Genomic DNA, 16,202 nt, shown 5'->3' on the forward strand with positions numbered 1-16,202 from the left:
CAGTAACACCTCCTGAGGTTTATCAAGTTTTCAAAAAATCTCCTCACGTATAAGACATTACACTAACACCCCTTCACGTTTTAATTCACTTTCACATAACCCCTTCAATCAACATTCTTTTTCTAATATATTTCTTTATTATTAATTAATTAATTATAAGGGTAAAGCTTTCAATTTATTGGCAGAATTTTGACTGAAGAGGTTTTGTGAAAGTGAATTAAAACATGAGGGGAGGTTAGTGTAATGTCTCATACGTGAGGGAGTTTTGTGAAAACTCGATAAACTTCAGGGGATGTTAGTGTAATTAACCCTATTCATTTAACTTCATTTTTTTTTTCTTTTCTTTTTAACACATTCAATATTATCTCCCAATCGAAGAGCAGTCAAACCTCACAATGGGTTAACCACAATAATTTGGTTTGAATTCGCTTTTAAGGAAAATCGAATCTAAAACATCCCGCTTACAAGTGAAAAGTAATACCACGTAGTATTAAGTGATTAATCATTTGACTGTTAGTGAACACAAGTAGCAAGACCTCATTTTGAAAATATCCATTATGTTCCCAATTTATACATTTTTATTCTTTTTTATTAAAAAAAAAAAATGTTATTCCTTTTGTGAGCCCATCAAGAATACAGGCACAAGTTGGCCAGCCAACCAACAGTCCAAAATAAAAGCCTCATAGAAAGCAACAACTAGCCCAAATCCAAAAACAAAGACAATTTAATTGATTACCTTAAAAGCAATTAGTTGAAGTCACTCAGTACTATGGTCTAGTGGTATTCTTCTTCATTTATAAGTGAGAGGTCTTAGGTTCGAATTTGATGGATGGTGAATTCGATACGAAATTAAGTTGCCCATTGTGTGGCTTAGCCAAACTCTCATTCCCTTTAGTGTAAAATATAAGGAAAGTTAATGATAAGAGTTTGAAAATTTTGAATGTTAACCAAAAATCATGTACTAACTTTATTTAATGGTTAGGACAAAACCCAATATTAAACTAGCCCAGTTAAAATGGTCCAAACTATAAATTTCCGATTTTGCCCCGACGGCAGGTCTTTGTTCTTTTATCCTCTCTTCCTTTCTTCTCTCTGCTATTCCCTGCCTCCATAACCTCAAATTCCTTATTTTCTTTCATCACCAAATGGAGCTGCAAAGCGAGAGAGTGAGAGAAACAACCACAGCAGCGAATATGATGACCATCCTTTCCTCTGAGACCATAGACATCCCCGACGGTGTCAAGATCAAGGTCCACGCCAAGATCATCAAGGTCCTCATGGGAATACGACCAGAAAGCGGAAGCTGAAGGTTAAGGCCTAGTTTGGCTCCCTCAAAATCAGCCCTGCCATCCGCACCGCTCTCTCCCACATCGGAAATCTCATCACCGACATCACCAAAGGGTATCGCTACAAGATGCGTTTGTGTATGCTAATTTTTCCATCAATGCCTCAATCACTAATGAGGCCAAGTTGATCGACACACGTAACTTTTTGAAAGAAGGTGAGTAAGGTGGATATAATGATGTTTCTATCACCCAATCTGAAAAGGTTAAGGATAACCCCATCTTGGATGTAAATGAATTTTTCACGATCTTGTGCCCTGATCAACCAGAAATGCCATCTTGTATATCAGGAAGTTTCTTGATGGTATCTATGTGAGCGAGAGGGGAACCATTGTTGCAGAGGAATGAAGGGTGTTTGTTTTTGTGTTCTTTCTGAATGTAGTTTAATTTCTTCATGGAATTGGCTGGTTATTCCTTTTGTTGGAGAGTTCCTGTGGAAGAAAATATATCAAGGGGCAGATGCGGGCTGCGGGTTCTGTTGAATGTTTGATTGTGTTGCTGTTTTTGGTAAGAAATTAGAGAGAAAAATATTAAATATCTGTCATGGTTGATATATTTGATTCATTTCATAGAGGAATAATGGAGAAACTGATGGATTTAAGTACTTGAGGGAAAGCTGCCCTTTTGTAATCACTAAGCTACTGCGTTACGTTGGAAATATGGGTAAGCATTCTTTTGTTACTTCTGGGTACGAGGAAGCATTGATTGGTATGGAAGGCAGATTTAAGGCAAAGTTGTATTGATTTGGAAATAAGCCATTAGAATGCTAAAATAAAAATGAGAGTTTGGTTTGTTTAATTTTTTTTGTTTGTTTGTAATATCTCATGTTCTCAAGGATGGCTATTATATGTGTGCACTTGGGGTGTTGTGTCGTGTGTTTGTGAAAGAAAATAATAAATTTGTAAATGAAAATTTATGTAGTGTATTTGGAGGTGTTTTAAAATTATGTTTTTGTTTCATGCATAACAAAAAAATCGTTGTTTAGTTTACGAAATAGTGATATTACTCGTATTCAATTCTATAAATAGTTAATGTTCAATTTTTAGAAATAGGTAGTGTTCAATTTCAGCAATAGTACTCGTGTTCAGTTTCATAAATAGTAATCATGTTCAGTTTCATAAATAGTTCTCGTGTTCACTTTCATAAATAGTAATTGTGTTCAGTTTCATAAATAGTGATAATACCCATTTTCAGTTTAAGAAATAGTCAGTGTTAAGTTTAAGAAATAGTGATAATAGCAGTGTTCAATTTAAGAAATAGTGACAACACACATATTCAATTCTAGAAATAGTGTTTAGTTTAAAAATTAGTGATGACATTAGTACTTAGTTTAAGAAATAGTGATAGTATCTTTGTTCAATTCGAAAAATAGTTAGTATTTAGCTTAAGAAATAATGATAGTACAAGTTTTCAATTTAATAAATAGTCAGTTTTCAGTTCTAGAAATAGTCAGTGTTTAGTTTAAGAAATAGTAACAGTACCTATGTTCAATTCTAAAAATAGTTAGTGTTCAACTTAAGAAATAATCAGTATTCAGTTTAAGAAATAGTGATAATATTAGTCTTAAGTTTAAGAAATAATGATAATACCTGTGTTTAGTATACAAAATAGTCAGTATTCAATTTAAGAAATAGTGATAATACTCGTGTTCAATTTACGAAATAGTGAATGTTCAGTTTAAAAAATTGTGATAGTACCACTACCCAGTTTAAGAAATAGTGAGTGTTCAATTTGAGAAATAATGACAGTGCCAGTGTTCAATTTAAGAAATAATAATAGTACTAGTGTTCTATTTAAGAAATAGTATCGATACCCCTATCCAATTCGAGAAATAGTTAGTGTTCAACGTTTATAATTGATAATTTTGTTTAGTTGGGGAAATAATGTAGCTATTTGATTTTCCTTTTTTTTACTTGAAGACGTAAAGTATCAAATTGTTTGTATGATATCAATGCATTTTTTGTGGATTTGTTTTTCAAGTTGTTGCTGGGACAGAACAAAGCCACGAACAACACTGCCGGTAAAGGCAGATAATAAGAAGAAGGTGGTGATATTGACAACACTTGAGCCGGTGAAAATACCAGAGCTTTACGAGCAAATCTACAAGACCATTGTTTTATCCGTCAAGAGTTGAGACCCCACTGGCAAATCTACAAAGACTCACAAACTGAAAATGAAATTGGGATAATTTCCAATGGAGTGGCTCTTGCATTCCAGGAGAATGGGTTCTAAGTGGTAAGCAAGATTAAGGGTGGAAATTGATCAACAAAAGAATCTAAACCACCTAATTACAAAAAAGTAATAAACTAACAAAATAATAACAATAAAAAAAACATAATATATATATAGATATATATAAAATAAAAGAAATTGGGGAAGCAATTGCACCCATTTTCTTTAAACGTGCAAAATGGTTTGAGGAGGTGGCCACTCTCCTTCACCCACATTGAGTTTTACCTTCCTTTCAGGAGGAAGAGGGATGACAAGAAGAAAACAAGAAAAAAACAAAAAAAAGCAAAACCTGAAGAGAGAAGGAACAGCCAAAAGAAAAAACGAAAGAAAGAACTGGCTGTCATAATGGCATACTTGTAAATAAAGGGAAGTTTATCTCTAACAGAATTGGCTGACAGAATAGCATTGCCGTTAAGGGCAAATGTGGAAAAAAAAAATCATTTCGTTTTGGGCTTTTAGTTCAGCCCATTTGTGTTAAATGTTTGTGGGTTTGATATAGATTAGTTTTGTCCTTATGATTAAATAAAGCCTTTTTGGTTAAATAATAGTATAGGGTGGTTTTTTATTAAATTAAACTTAGCTCAAGCCATTTTCATTAGAACTCCTTAAAATATATTGTTGTAGTCCAAAAAAAAACAATTAATTAAAAAAAGGCATCATTAGTAGAAAAAAAAATGTTTACATGACAAATCTTTGGCCAACGAAGCAAATTTGTCGCCCAAGTACCCTTTGCATGACCAACAAGGTGTGTCATTGCACCAAATGTCCATGGCAAATAAATAAACCAAAAACATTGCATGATGCCAAGGATGTTTGCCCGACGACCTCAACTATTAGTCGCGCAACTATGAAAAAGTTCGGGTAAAATAAGAATTTGGCACCATTTTTTGCATGGCAAACAAATTTCTTGGCGACAAAACACTTTAACACCCTTCAAAAAGTGCGTGACGAGCTACCTTTAGGTTTCATCGCTCAAAGTCTCCAGAAAGGTCGGTCATAAAATAATGGCAAAAAAGAAAGAACTTTAGGCTACGAAGGTTTCGTCGAGTAAGGGTTCATGGGATTCATTAAAATTCAAGATTTGCACATTCTCTCCTCATCTCCTCTCTTCCTCATCTTTTTCTCCCCCAAATTTCAAAACTTTCTTCTCCCCCATATCCTAAATCTTCTTCCCTTTTTCCTACTCTCACCATCGACAATCGAAGATATCCACGGTGAGTCTCTCTTTCTCCCAATTAAGAACTTTTTTTCTTTTTTTTTTTTTTTGTTATGAAAATTATTTTTTTAATGTTTAATCATGTTTCAAATTTTGTGGGTTTTTGAACTTATGGAATTATAATTTTGTAGATATCGCATTTGTCCGATTTCGCATCCGATAATGCAGCGATTGTGACATGTGAGGGAGAAGGATCATAATTTGTATGAATTTTACAGTTGTCTTTTGTTGTACAATTGTATTTCATAATTAAATATAAGCTGATTATTTTAGTTTGTTTGTTTTTGAAAATCTATGTTGGATGTGGACAATATGTATATCAAAGTTTGTGGGTTATGGAAAACTTTTAATTTGTAGGGACGGTTATGCTGCTTTTCCGGTGCAATTTTATGTTTGGTTTTGAACAATTTTGTTTTTCCGCAAGGAAGAACAAAAAGACAATATCTCTCAGGGTTAGACATATGATAAATGATTAGAGGAGCCACATCAACTGTGATTTCATGCGGTCAATGGAATCTGAGAGGGAGGCACACTCCATTCTTGTGCATGACATAGGGTCGTTGGTTCGGAACAAATTTCATACAAGTTGATTTTCTGTTACAATAAATTGATGAAACAATAACTAGGCTAATAGCTGCTTCAGCGGCTGCAACAACTCTAACAAAAATTGAGAAAATATTTCCTTGGTACCAAATCAAGGCAAACTCTGAATAGTAGATATGACCTCAAAATAACCTGCCAAGCTCTTTCAGCAAATGTGGGACTCATGTCATGACTTAGATGTCTCGTATTTCTTGAAAAAAACGATTTGATTGATGAAATTTGGTATGATACTTATGAAATCGATGAGATTGATATTTAAATATTTCTTCTTAGAACATACTGATTTAACCTCATAAGCGGGACCATCACCCCACTGCTCCACCGGAAATTCTCTCTGAGATATCTCCAGGACAGTGAATCAAACCATTGGTGTAGTTCTAAGAATAAGATGATATGGTGTAAAAATTACATTAGGGATCACTTTTGACGATAAGCGTATAATGGAGCGTTGGGAGATGAGTTATCCATGGACTTGTCTTCGCGCAGACGACGACATTATGATTGAGTCCAGGTTGGACTACCTACATATCCCGAGAAGGGAATCAAACCATGTGTAGCTTGGATTAACTTCTTTTTTACTGATTTGTAGGCGTTGACGAGGGATCCATCTCAAGCTGATCGGTATTGGGTTTCTAGCGACTTTTCTCGTTGTTTCTCCGTCCTTTTGAGTATTTCGCACTCCATTGATGTAGTTTGTGTTAAGGGTAGGATTTGTTTGCATGTTGTCGGTCTTCATCACCAGTGTATTTGTTAGATCGATTCATGTCTCTGGGTTTAACTGAGCCTTCTTTCCTTACTTTTGTCTCTGACGAATTCCCAACAGTGCCCCAGATCTAAGAGCTCTTCGATGAATGGTTTGTCCTTTATGTTATGGATGATGTTGTTGCTTACGGTGTTTAAAGCGGTATACTGTTTTGGTTTTGGCGGGACTCTTTGTCCCTGCACCCCTTATAGTAACATGTCATGGAGAGGGAGGGGGTGTGTCTCTGTCGGCCCTTCTTCTGTCAGTCTTTCTAAAGTAGCCTGATTTGACAATCATTCCCTTGCTCTTTTCATTCCAGTTAGTTAGATCATCCGCAATATCAAATCACTCGCCCAAAGTGGCGTAATCATACTTTCTTTTGTTCAGTTTTCTGAGAAAGAGGTGAATGAACATACAACCCTTGTTTGAACACCATTTAAATGCCATCGTGGCTAACTTGTCATCAGGTTTCTCCATCTCCACCAATTCTGCTTGGAAGCGCTTCAGGTAGGTTATGAGGCTTTCATCCTTAGACTAAGGGACCATCCAGAACATGGCCTCGGGGTGCTTGCAAATGTCTCGGCAAAACAAATAGGTGTTTATGAACATGCCGACCAAAAATTCGAAACAGTCAATAGAGTTAGCTAGCAGCTTTGAATACCATCTCATTGCAAGTCCCTCAAGAGTAGATGGGAACATCTTGCACATCCACGCATCGTTGTTGTTGTGTAGCGCCATTACATTCCAGTAATGTATGACGTGGTAGTCAGGATCGAAATCACCACGAAATGACTTGAACCTTGGCTAGGAAATTTTTTCTGGTGGAGGTACTGTTAGAAACTTAATTGGACTAAACTATCATTTAGTGAAGGACGAAATGTATTTGGTAACAATACAGTTTGACGTAAGTTGCAAACGTGGAAAAAAAACTGCTTCCTATTATTAAGGAAATATGGATATCAATTGTGGAGATAACTACCATCCCACTTATTTGATGAAACTGCTGTTAACTGACAAAAATCAACTCTCCATGATAGAGGGAAGTTGGTGAATGTTAATCTATATAAGGACTCCCTGCTCGTAAAGAAAAGTTCTGCGTTACTGGGTTCTATCACCTTAAGAACATTAAGTCTTTCAACGAGTAGAAGATATCCTTTTCTTGTTCGGCAATGGCTGCCTCAGGTATTATGTTAACCTCTGTTAGTAATCTAGGAAACTTGTTAGTATCATATACTCTTAGTTTTCCAACCTTTGGTATCAGAGCCAAATTAACATATCCTAGATTCGAATGTACGTGTCGAACTGCATATGTTTTCAAGCATGTGAATTTTTATTTTTAATTATGATGTGTTGATCCAAAGCACATGACATCACCGAATCGATGCTTTCAATAAAATGCATGAGGGTGTTTTGCCTCAAAAGTTCTTTTAATGTCATGCAGCACTTACCATAATATTTTGAATTCACCAAAGTGAATGATTTGGATGTATATTCTGGCAAAGAAGGGTATAAAGATTCATTGCATGTTCATACTTTTTTCCAAAGGAAAGAATATATAAAATGCATAAGGTTTGTATGAATCATTCCTTGTATAATCTTGTAATTATCTTGTCCAAAGACTTGATATATCTGTGATAAAAGATGATTGAAGTGGTCAGAATATACATGATGACTTTTAAGGGGTGTTTATATTTCGGACCAAAAGGGGATATATAAACATGTGTAAGTGATGCATGAAATTAAAAATTGCATTTAATGTTTTATTTGGCTGCCTCAGCAACATCATCTGCACTTAGCCTTTCATCGATCGAGCCTCTCAATGGAGGAAACTTCAAAAGGTGGAAACAAGACATTGAGATTTTGCTGGGCCTGATGGATCTCGATTTAGCGCTGAGAGAGGATGAACCTGCATATCTGACTGACACTTCGACTGTTGAGCAACGTTTGAAGCATGAAAAGTGGCAGAAAGCCAACAGGATGTCGCTCATGGTGATGAGAAGAACCATGAGTGAGACTGTGAGAGGTGGGATACCTGCATGTGACAAAGTTAAGGATTTTCTGGATTCAATTAGAGCAAAGTTCAAAGAGTCCGAGAAAGCCGAGATGGGTGAATTGATGGCGACGCTGACCAGTTTGAAGTTTGATGAAGGCAAAAGTGTAAGGGAGCACATACTGAAGCTTGTTGACATTGCAACAAAATTGAAGGACTTAGAGGTCCCGGTTGATGATGCTTTTGTTGTTCATATGGCATTAACTTCCCTACCTCAATCCTTTGATCAACTGAAGATCACTTACAACACACAGAAGGAAAAATGGTCACTGGATGAACTAATTTCCATATGTGCTCAGGAGGAAGGCAGGCTCAAAAGAAACACCAACAAAGGGAAGAGGCCAATGTTTCATTCTGGTAAGGCTTCTAAACTAGACTCTTCTCTAGTAACTGCTATAGCTGCTTCTTCCTTTAAGGGACCGAAGGATCATAAGGAAATTATGGACAACATAAGGTGTTATTTTTGCAAAAACATTGGACACATAAGGAAGAATTGTGAGAAACTCAAGAATTGGAAAATTAAGAAAGGTATTTTTGTTAAAATTTTTGTTTGTTTTGAAACTAATCTTGTTGAAGTCCCTCCAAATACTTGGTGGTTTGACACTGGGTGTTCGGTTCATATCACCAATTCTTTGTAGGGTTTCACAAGAGGAGTCACAACTACAAGAAGTGAAGTTTTTCAAGTTTTCGTTGGCAATGGCAATAAAGTGGTTGTGGAAGCAGTAGGCAACCTTAAGCTGGAATTATCTAGTGGTTTTATTTTAGAATTAGTTGATGTACTCTACGTACCTTCACTTAGAAGGAATTTAGTTTCTGTTTCAAAACTTGTAAAATCTGGTTTGGCTTTCAATGGAGACAATGAGAGTATCAGAATTTACTTGAAAAATAATCCAAAAGATGTTCTTGGAGTTTGTTTTCTAGTCAATTATCTTTGGCAATTGTTGTGTTCAGTGGTGAATGATTTTGCTTGCCTTAATGTTGATTCAATGGGTTCGAGTAAAAGAATGTTTTTAAATGAAAAATCTTCTATGCTTTGGCATAGAAGATTGGGACACATTTCGAAAACTAGAATGGATCGCTTGGTCAAGGATAATATCCTACCGACTTTAGACTTCTTTGACTTATCAAATTGTATTGAGTGTTTTAAGGGAAAATTAATAATTTCTAAGAAGAAAACTTCAACTAGAAGACTAAAGTTGTTGGAGATTATTCATTCAGACGTCTGTGGACCTTTTCCAACCAAAACACTTTGTGGAAATGTGTATTTTGTGACTTTTACGAATGATTTTTCGAGATTTTCATATCTCTATTTAATCTCGGATAAGTCTTCTATATTAAATTGCTTTAAAGTGTTCAAAACCGAAGTTGAAAAACAACAAGAAATGTCCATAAAGATCCTAAGGTCAGATAGAGGAGGGGAATACTATGGCAGGTACACAGAGAAGGGTCAATCCAAAGGACCTTTGGCGCAATATTTGGAAGAGTGTGGGATTCAAGCTCAGTACACTACTCCAGGCACACCACAACAAAATGGTGTGGCTGAGAGAAGGAATAGGACACTGATGGATATGGTGAGAAGTATGATGAGTTGTTCAACACTTCCACAACACTTGTGGGGAGAAGCTTTAAAAATGGCAAACTATATTTTAAACCGTGTTCCTAGTAAATCAGTTTGCAAGACTCCTTTCGAGATGTGGACTGGTAGGAAGCCAAGTTTAAATCATCTACATATATGGGGCTGCAGTGCAGAGGCAAGGATGTATAATCCTAATGAGAAGAAATTGGATCCTAGAACCATTTCTTGTCATTTTGTAGGGTTTCCTGATAAATCTAAAGGCTACAGATTCTATGCACCAAACCTTTCGAACAAAATTTTTGAATCCAATAGTGCCAAGTTTATTGAGAATGGGGAAGTATCGAGTAGTTCACAGACATTGCCATCCTTTGACTTTGAAGAGCAAAGAAGTGTTCGTGAAGATCAAAATTTTGAAGGTTCAATGGAGTTGCAGCAGCCTCCCACAATGGATTTTCAACTTGAAGATTTTAATTATCAAGATGAAATAATCGAAACAAATACAAATGGTGTGCCACTAAATTCTTATGTTGGTCCAATAAATGTAGCTTCTTCATCTCAGGTACCAATGAGTTCTTCAATGCAAGGGGTGATAAATGATAGAAGGGTATTGCCACCAAGAGCCAGAAGGTCAGCCATCCCTGATGACTATGTCGTGTATTATCATAAGGTTGAAATGAATGAGGGTGTGTCTGATGATCCGGTCACTTATCAAGAAGCAATGGATAGCTTGCAATCTGATAAATGGTTGGAAGCAATGCATGAAGAATTGAGATCCATGCAAACAAATCATGTATGGATTTTAGTTCCTGCACCAGCCAATATTAAACCAATAGGAAATATATGGGTTTTTAAAACAAAGAAAGACTCACGTGGAAAGGTTGAAAGACATAAGGTGAGGTTGGTGGCAAAGGGTTACACACAAACTGAAGGGGTGGATTATACAGAAACTTTTTCACCAGTTTCAACAAAGGACTCACTTCGGGTAATTCTTGCACTGGTGGCTCATTATGACCTGGAGCTTTATCAGATGGATGTAAAGACAGCCTTCTTGAATAGTGATTTGGAGGAAGAAATCTTCATGGAATAACCAGCTGGTTTCATTAAGCAAGGAGAAGAAAATATGGTATGCAAGTTGAGAAAGTCAATATATGGTTTGAAACAAGCTTCCAGGCAATGGTTTATGAAATTTGATGAGAAAATCACGTCTCTTGGCTTCAATGAGAATAAAATAGATGATTGCATATATCTCAAAGTATGTAGTTCGAAATTCATATTTCTTGTTTTGTATGTGGATGATATCTTATTAGCTAGCAATGATATCAACCTCTTACATGAAACTAAGAAATTGTTGTCCAATACCTTTGAGATGAAAGATATGGGAAATGCGTCATATGTGTTGGGGATTGAGATAATTAGAGACAGATCAAAGGGTTTGCTAGGACTCTCACAAAGATCATATATAGAGAAGGTATTGCATCGGTTCAATATGCAAACCTGTTCAAATGGAGAAGTGCCAATGGGGAAGGGAGATAGATTGAATAAGTCTCAGTGCCCGAGAAATGACTTAGAAAAACAAAGCATGATTAACAAACCTTATGCATCATTAGTTGGGAGTTTAATGTATGCACAGGTTTGTATGAGACCGGATTTGGCTTTTGCCATAAGTGTGTTGGGAAGGTATCAATCTAATCCAGGTGAACAACACTGGGTTGCAGCGAAGAAAGTATTAAGATACTTGCAGAGGACTAAGTCATTCATGCTGGTATATAAGAAAGTGGAGAACTTGGAACTATTTGGCTACACTAATGCGGATTTTGCAGGTTGTACAGATGATAGAAGATCAACCAGTGGATATTTGTATTTCCTAGCCGGAGCTGCAGTATCGTGGAGAAGTGTAAAACAAAAGGCCTTGGCTACATCAACTATGGAAGCTGAATTTATAGCTTGTTTTGAAGCTACAAAGAGGGGATTGTGGCTGAAGAATTTGATCAAATTCATGGGAATTGTGTATTCAATTTCAAGTCCACTGGTGTTGTATTGTGACAATAAGGCAGTTTTTTTCTTTTCTAAAAATAATAAGAAGTCAGAAGCTACAAGACTGATGGACATCAAATATTTGTCAGTCAAAGAACATGTGAGAAAGGGTGAGGTTGTGATCGAGCATATTGACACAAATTCTATGATAGCTGATCCATTGACAAAACCCTTAGCAGTGGGAGTATTCAAAGAACATATCATGAAGATGGGTGTGCACGAATCTCTGGAATCTGCTGAAATGTGGGAGTAAGAAACTCTTATACGAATTGCATGTTTGAATGCTTATTTATATGTATTTGCATGATTATCAGTATGCCATTACAATTAAGAAGTGATGGTTTAAGACTGAGTTGCAGTAATAAATATGCATGTGCTGAATCTTTATGATTATTCTGAGTTATATAGCTTATATAACACAAAGTGGTATATGATTTTCAATTCAGTAAAGGAACCGTGATTATCCAAAGATGATCCATAAAGTTGATTGAATTGATTCATAGAAAAATGAATGTGAAGTTCATTGAAAGTTTGACATCATACAGATTAGACTCAAATGACAGTGATTTTAGAGTGCATGTGCCAATGAGAGCTGCACATGGTTTTCTAGAGTTCGACATTTGAACTAATACTGGTAGATGTGGGGAAGCAAGTTACGTGTAACTGGATGTGATCACTAAGGAGTCAATATTGTAATTGTGATAACATTTCGATGAAATGATTAGTTTACGTCCAAGTGGGAGAATGTTAGAAACTTAATTGGACTAAACTATCATTTAGTGAAGGATGAAATGTATTTGGTAACAATACAGTTTGACGTAAGTTGCAAACGTGGAAAAAAAACTGCTTCCTATTATTAAGGAAATATGGATATCAATTGTGGAGATAACTACCATCCCACTTATTTGATGAAACTGCTGTTAACTGACAAAAACCAACTCTCCATGATAGAGAGAAGTTGGTGAATGTTAATCTATATAAGGACTCCCTGCTCGTAAAGAAAAGTTCTGCGTTACTGGGTTCTATCACCTTAAGAACATTAAGTCTTTCAACGAGTAGAAGATATCCTTTTCTTGTTCGGCAATGGCTGCCTCAGGTATTATGTTAACCTCTGTTAGTAATCTAGGAAACTTGTTAGTATCATATACTCTTAGTTTTCCAACAGGTACATCCTCAATCGCCAATCTAGCCAAGCTTGCATATGTGGCCAAAGGCCCAGCAACACCAAGCCTCCAAAATGTAGGCAGTGTGCTAAATTTCAGTCACATTGATGTGAATCAGAAACGAGGACAACCCCAATGGACCAGCTCCGATTGTGTTGACGAAATCGATATTGTGTTTGACAATTAATGTCAGTTAAGACCTCTTTTCTCATAATATCAATTATGTCCCCAATTTATGAATTTTTGTTCCTTCTATGAGCCCATCGAGAATACAGACAAGGACCAGCCAGCCAACCAACATTTCAAAACAAAGGCCTCATAGAAAGCAACAACTAGCCCAAATCCAAAAACAAAGACAACTTAATTGATTAATTTAAAATCAATTAATTAATAGAAAAAGGTTTTTGCTTTCTCATAAGCATTGGAAGAAATAAAATTGAACTCGTAATCAAAAGTTTATATACAAGTGAATGTGGAATGTTTTATAGTTTCGTTACCACGCAAAACACAAAACAGCTCCAAGCATTTTACATATGATAACCTGAAGGTGTTCAATAACATTCGGAACTTCCATATTTAATGGTCTGGATTGCATATACTGTCCGTCAAATTTATAACAGGAATGCTGCATCCGAAACTGGAATGTCATCCCAAACCTTCAAGGCAGCATCATGCCATGGGATGTGACCAGATCACTCCACTATTTTATGTAACCGATACTTGTTCCGTCAACGTCTAGATAACTCTATCTTTCAAACAGTATTTTCAATAAGATCATGACTACCTTATCGAAAAGCGAATCATTTTCAGCGGATACTGTTCATCTGCGTGTTCATTACTAAAAACCTTTCATCCTTTAAGGTAGTTGCTTCGTTCTTTGCCAACGACCCCATGTTCACAACTCACAAGCCAACTGTGTTACCTCCGATTCACAGTGTAAGCCTCTCCCAAACTATATCCCCAGATCAGCATTCTTCATTGCACAGAAATCCCAAGGCCTGTAACCTAATACGGAATTTATGCTCTGATCAAAGAATAGAACTCCTCAGAAGGAAAAAGTAAAAGATCTGGAGATAAAAATTTAAAAATAAGTAAATTGATGCAGAGATTTTGGTTAATCCGCATATAAATTGAGCATTCATACAGGGTACCTTTTCTGTTATGACAATGTAAATACTCCAAGTACCCATACACAATCGATTGATGAGATTCTGGCATAGTCTAAGTAGATCAACCTAACACCCAAAATAAGCAATAATGTTTTTGATACGTTCACATAATTGTGGAAATTGTGAAACGAAAAGCTCTATCAAAACTGTCAAGAATACTACACTTTATCGGTACTCAGTTTTCAGGCAAGGACAAGAGATAGCAACCACTGAAATTCATGGAAAAATAGCTCACTGCATAAGCAACCGCTTATTCCATTGCTTCCTCTATGCAGTTCCATTTCATTCTACTTATTGTTCATGTGATAATCAGTTTTCTTACTAAATTTTTTGGTAACCCTTATGATCGATCATGTGATGAAAGACCAAAAAAAAAAAAAAAACACCAACGTTTCATATTGTAGATTCAAGCAAGTATTTTCCCCAGTAAATAAAAAAATGTAGTTTTTACAGAGTACAACTGCATTTTCGCAATTTCCTCCTTTACATGTGTGTGCACTTATAATTTCATTGTATTCTGGCACTTTTCTAGTGAATGAAATCCAGTATTGACTCTTAAAGGAAACATAAACAATTCCTCCTTGTAACTAATTTCTATTCCCATCCAATAATGGTAGAAGCACCAACTATATTTTGTCCGCACTGCTATTACTACTTTTATCACCATGACCCATTTTTTAGTAAACTAATCATATCATGATTAGCAGGTTCAGAATTAACAGACAAAATGAAGCATTTGGAAAGTTACAAATGATGATGATTGGCCCCGAAACATCTTGTTTCCTCATGAATGGGTATTGGATACATTATGCGTATATCCGTGCAGAATGACAAAGCATGATAGCATTCCATGAACACAATCAACCTATAAATTTCATTAACAATGCATGATCACGGTTCCAAATTTAAAGTTTCCTTTAGTTTTTCTTAAAGCTTCGTTTCGTGAATCATATGTACAAAATTTTCAAACAAAAATATTAAAGAATGTGATGAGATACATGGCGCACGCAAGGAAACAACAAAGATTTGAAGCCAAGTTGATGTAATTGTTCTTCACAATGGCAGTTGCTTGATGATTATGTTGAAAAAAAAAATGGTAACGGTCTCATTAGTGGTGTTTGGCATCATTTTAGTGAAATATAATAATGGTAAACTGCTGCTTCTCTTTTTAAACGAGGATAGAGGAAAAATACTTAATAGTCCATCGAAATGATGACATGACAACTCTATCATAGAGAATTTCCAAAGTAATGCAATGTCCTGTAGTGAAGGTGAGAGAGTTTAGGCTAACCGTGCACCACTACACAACATTTCGGTTGCATTTTTACTAGATCTGGCGGTTGTGTCGTATTCGTGTCGTTTTCATGACATATCCGATATCTTAATAAGCTATGTCCTGTCAAACAAGTTAAAATAAACGGGTAATATGACCCAATGGTGCGAGATTTATACGCACACAAATTAAACCCTCTTTTTGACGATTTGTAGTATAAGTGCAAGTAGGGATCGTTCTGGACCGGGGATTAGGAGGGATTGCAAATCTCTTGGAAACTGACTCAAAAACGTAAAATAAAGTTTAAAACACTAAACTAGACTCAAAGAATGCAAAATTAAAATTTAAAACACTAAGACAAACCAAAAACTCAAAATGCTTTAAAAACACAAACTAAATTGAATTCTAACTAAAATGAGCATTAAAGCAAAAGGGGGATTGAGGTTCTTACGAAAATTGAAATAACGAAACAAGTTAATAAACTAGACAGAATGTAAATATGAAGTTTATGGATGAATGCTAGCTAAGGGGTTCATCTCCATACATGTTACACTTGCATACAAGATTGATTCTCAGTTGGTCTTTCGATAAATTATGAAACTCAATGCTCCAAGTTAATTAGGTTCGCTTAAATTAACTTTCAGATTTCCCTAGATTCGTTGGATTGAATGGAATACGCATTACAACCAAATTATTCTTAATCAAAGTCCCTAACTATGGAATACGCATGATAGAGACATTCAACAAAGATCATTAAGTTCAACGGAAATCATAAACATCGACGAGGCATTCGTTACTATG

The 16,202-nt window shown here is 35.8% G+C and overlaps 1 protein-coding gene and 1 pseudogene across 1 annotated transcript; both read left to right on the forward strand.

The window, feature by feature from the left end:
- The first annotated feature begins 1,180 nt into the window (after window positions 1–1,180).
- LOC137744144 (large ribosomal subunit protein uL6 pseudogene) lies at window positions 1,181–1,898 on the forward strand (annotated as a pseudogene).
- A 6,008-nt stretch (window positions 1,899–7,906) lies between these two features.
- LOC137744474 (uncharacterized) lies at window positions 7,907–8,912 on the forward strand. Its single transcript, XM_068484279.2, has 2 exons — window positions 7,907–8,640; window positions 8,825–8,912. Exons 1-2 carry the CDS (start codon window positions 8,009–8,011, stop codon window positions 8,910–8,912), a joined length of 720 nt encoding a protein of 239 aa, XP_068340380.2. The 5' UTR covers window positions 7,907–8,008.
- Window positions 8,913–16,202: the final 7,290 nt, after the last annotated feature.

The sequence above is a fragment of the Pyrus communis genome, chromosome 12 (assembly GCF_041283825.1).
Source record: "Pyrus communis isolate YQ-2024b chromosome 12, ASM4128382v1, whole genome shotgun sequence".
Taxonomy (NCBI): domain Eukaryota; kingdom Viridiplantae; phylum Streptophyta; class Magnoliopsida; order Rosales; family Rosaceae; genus Pyrus; species Pyrus communis.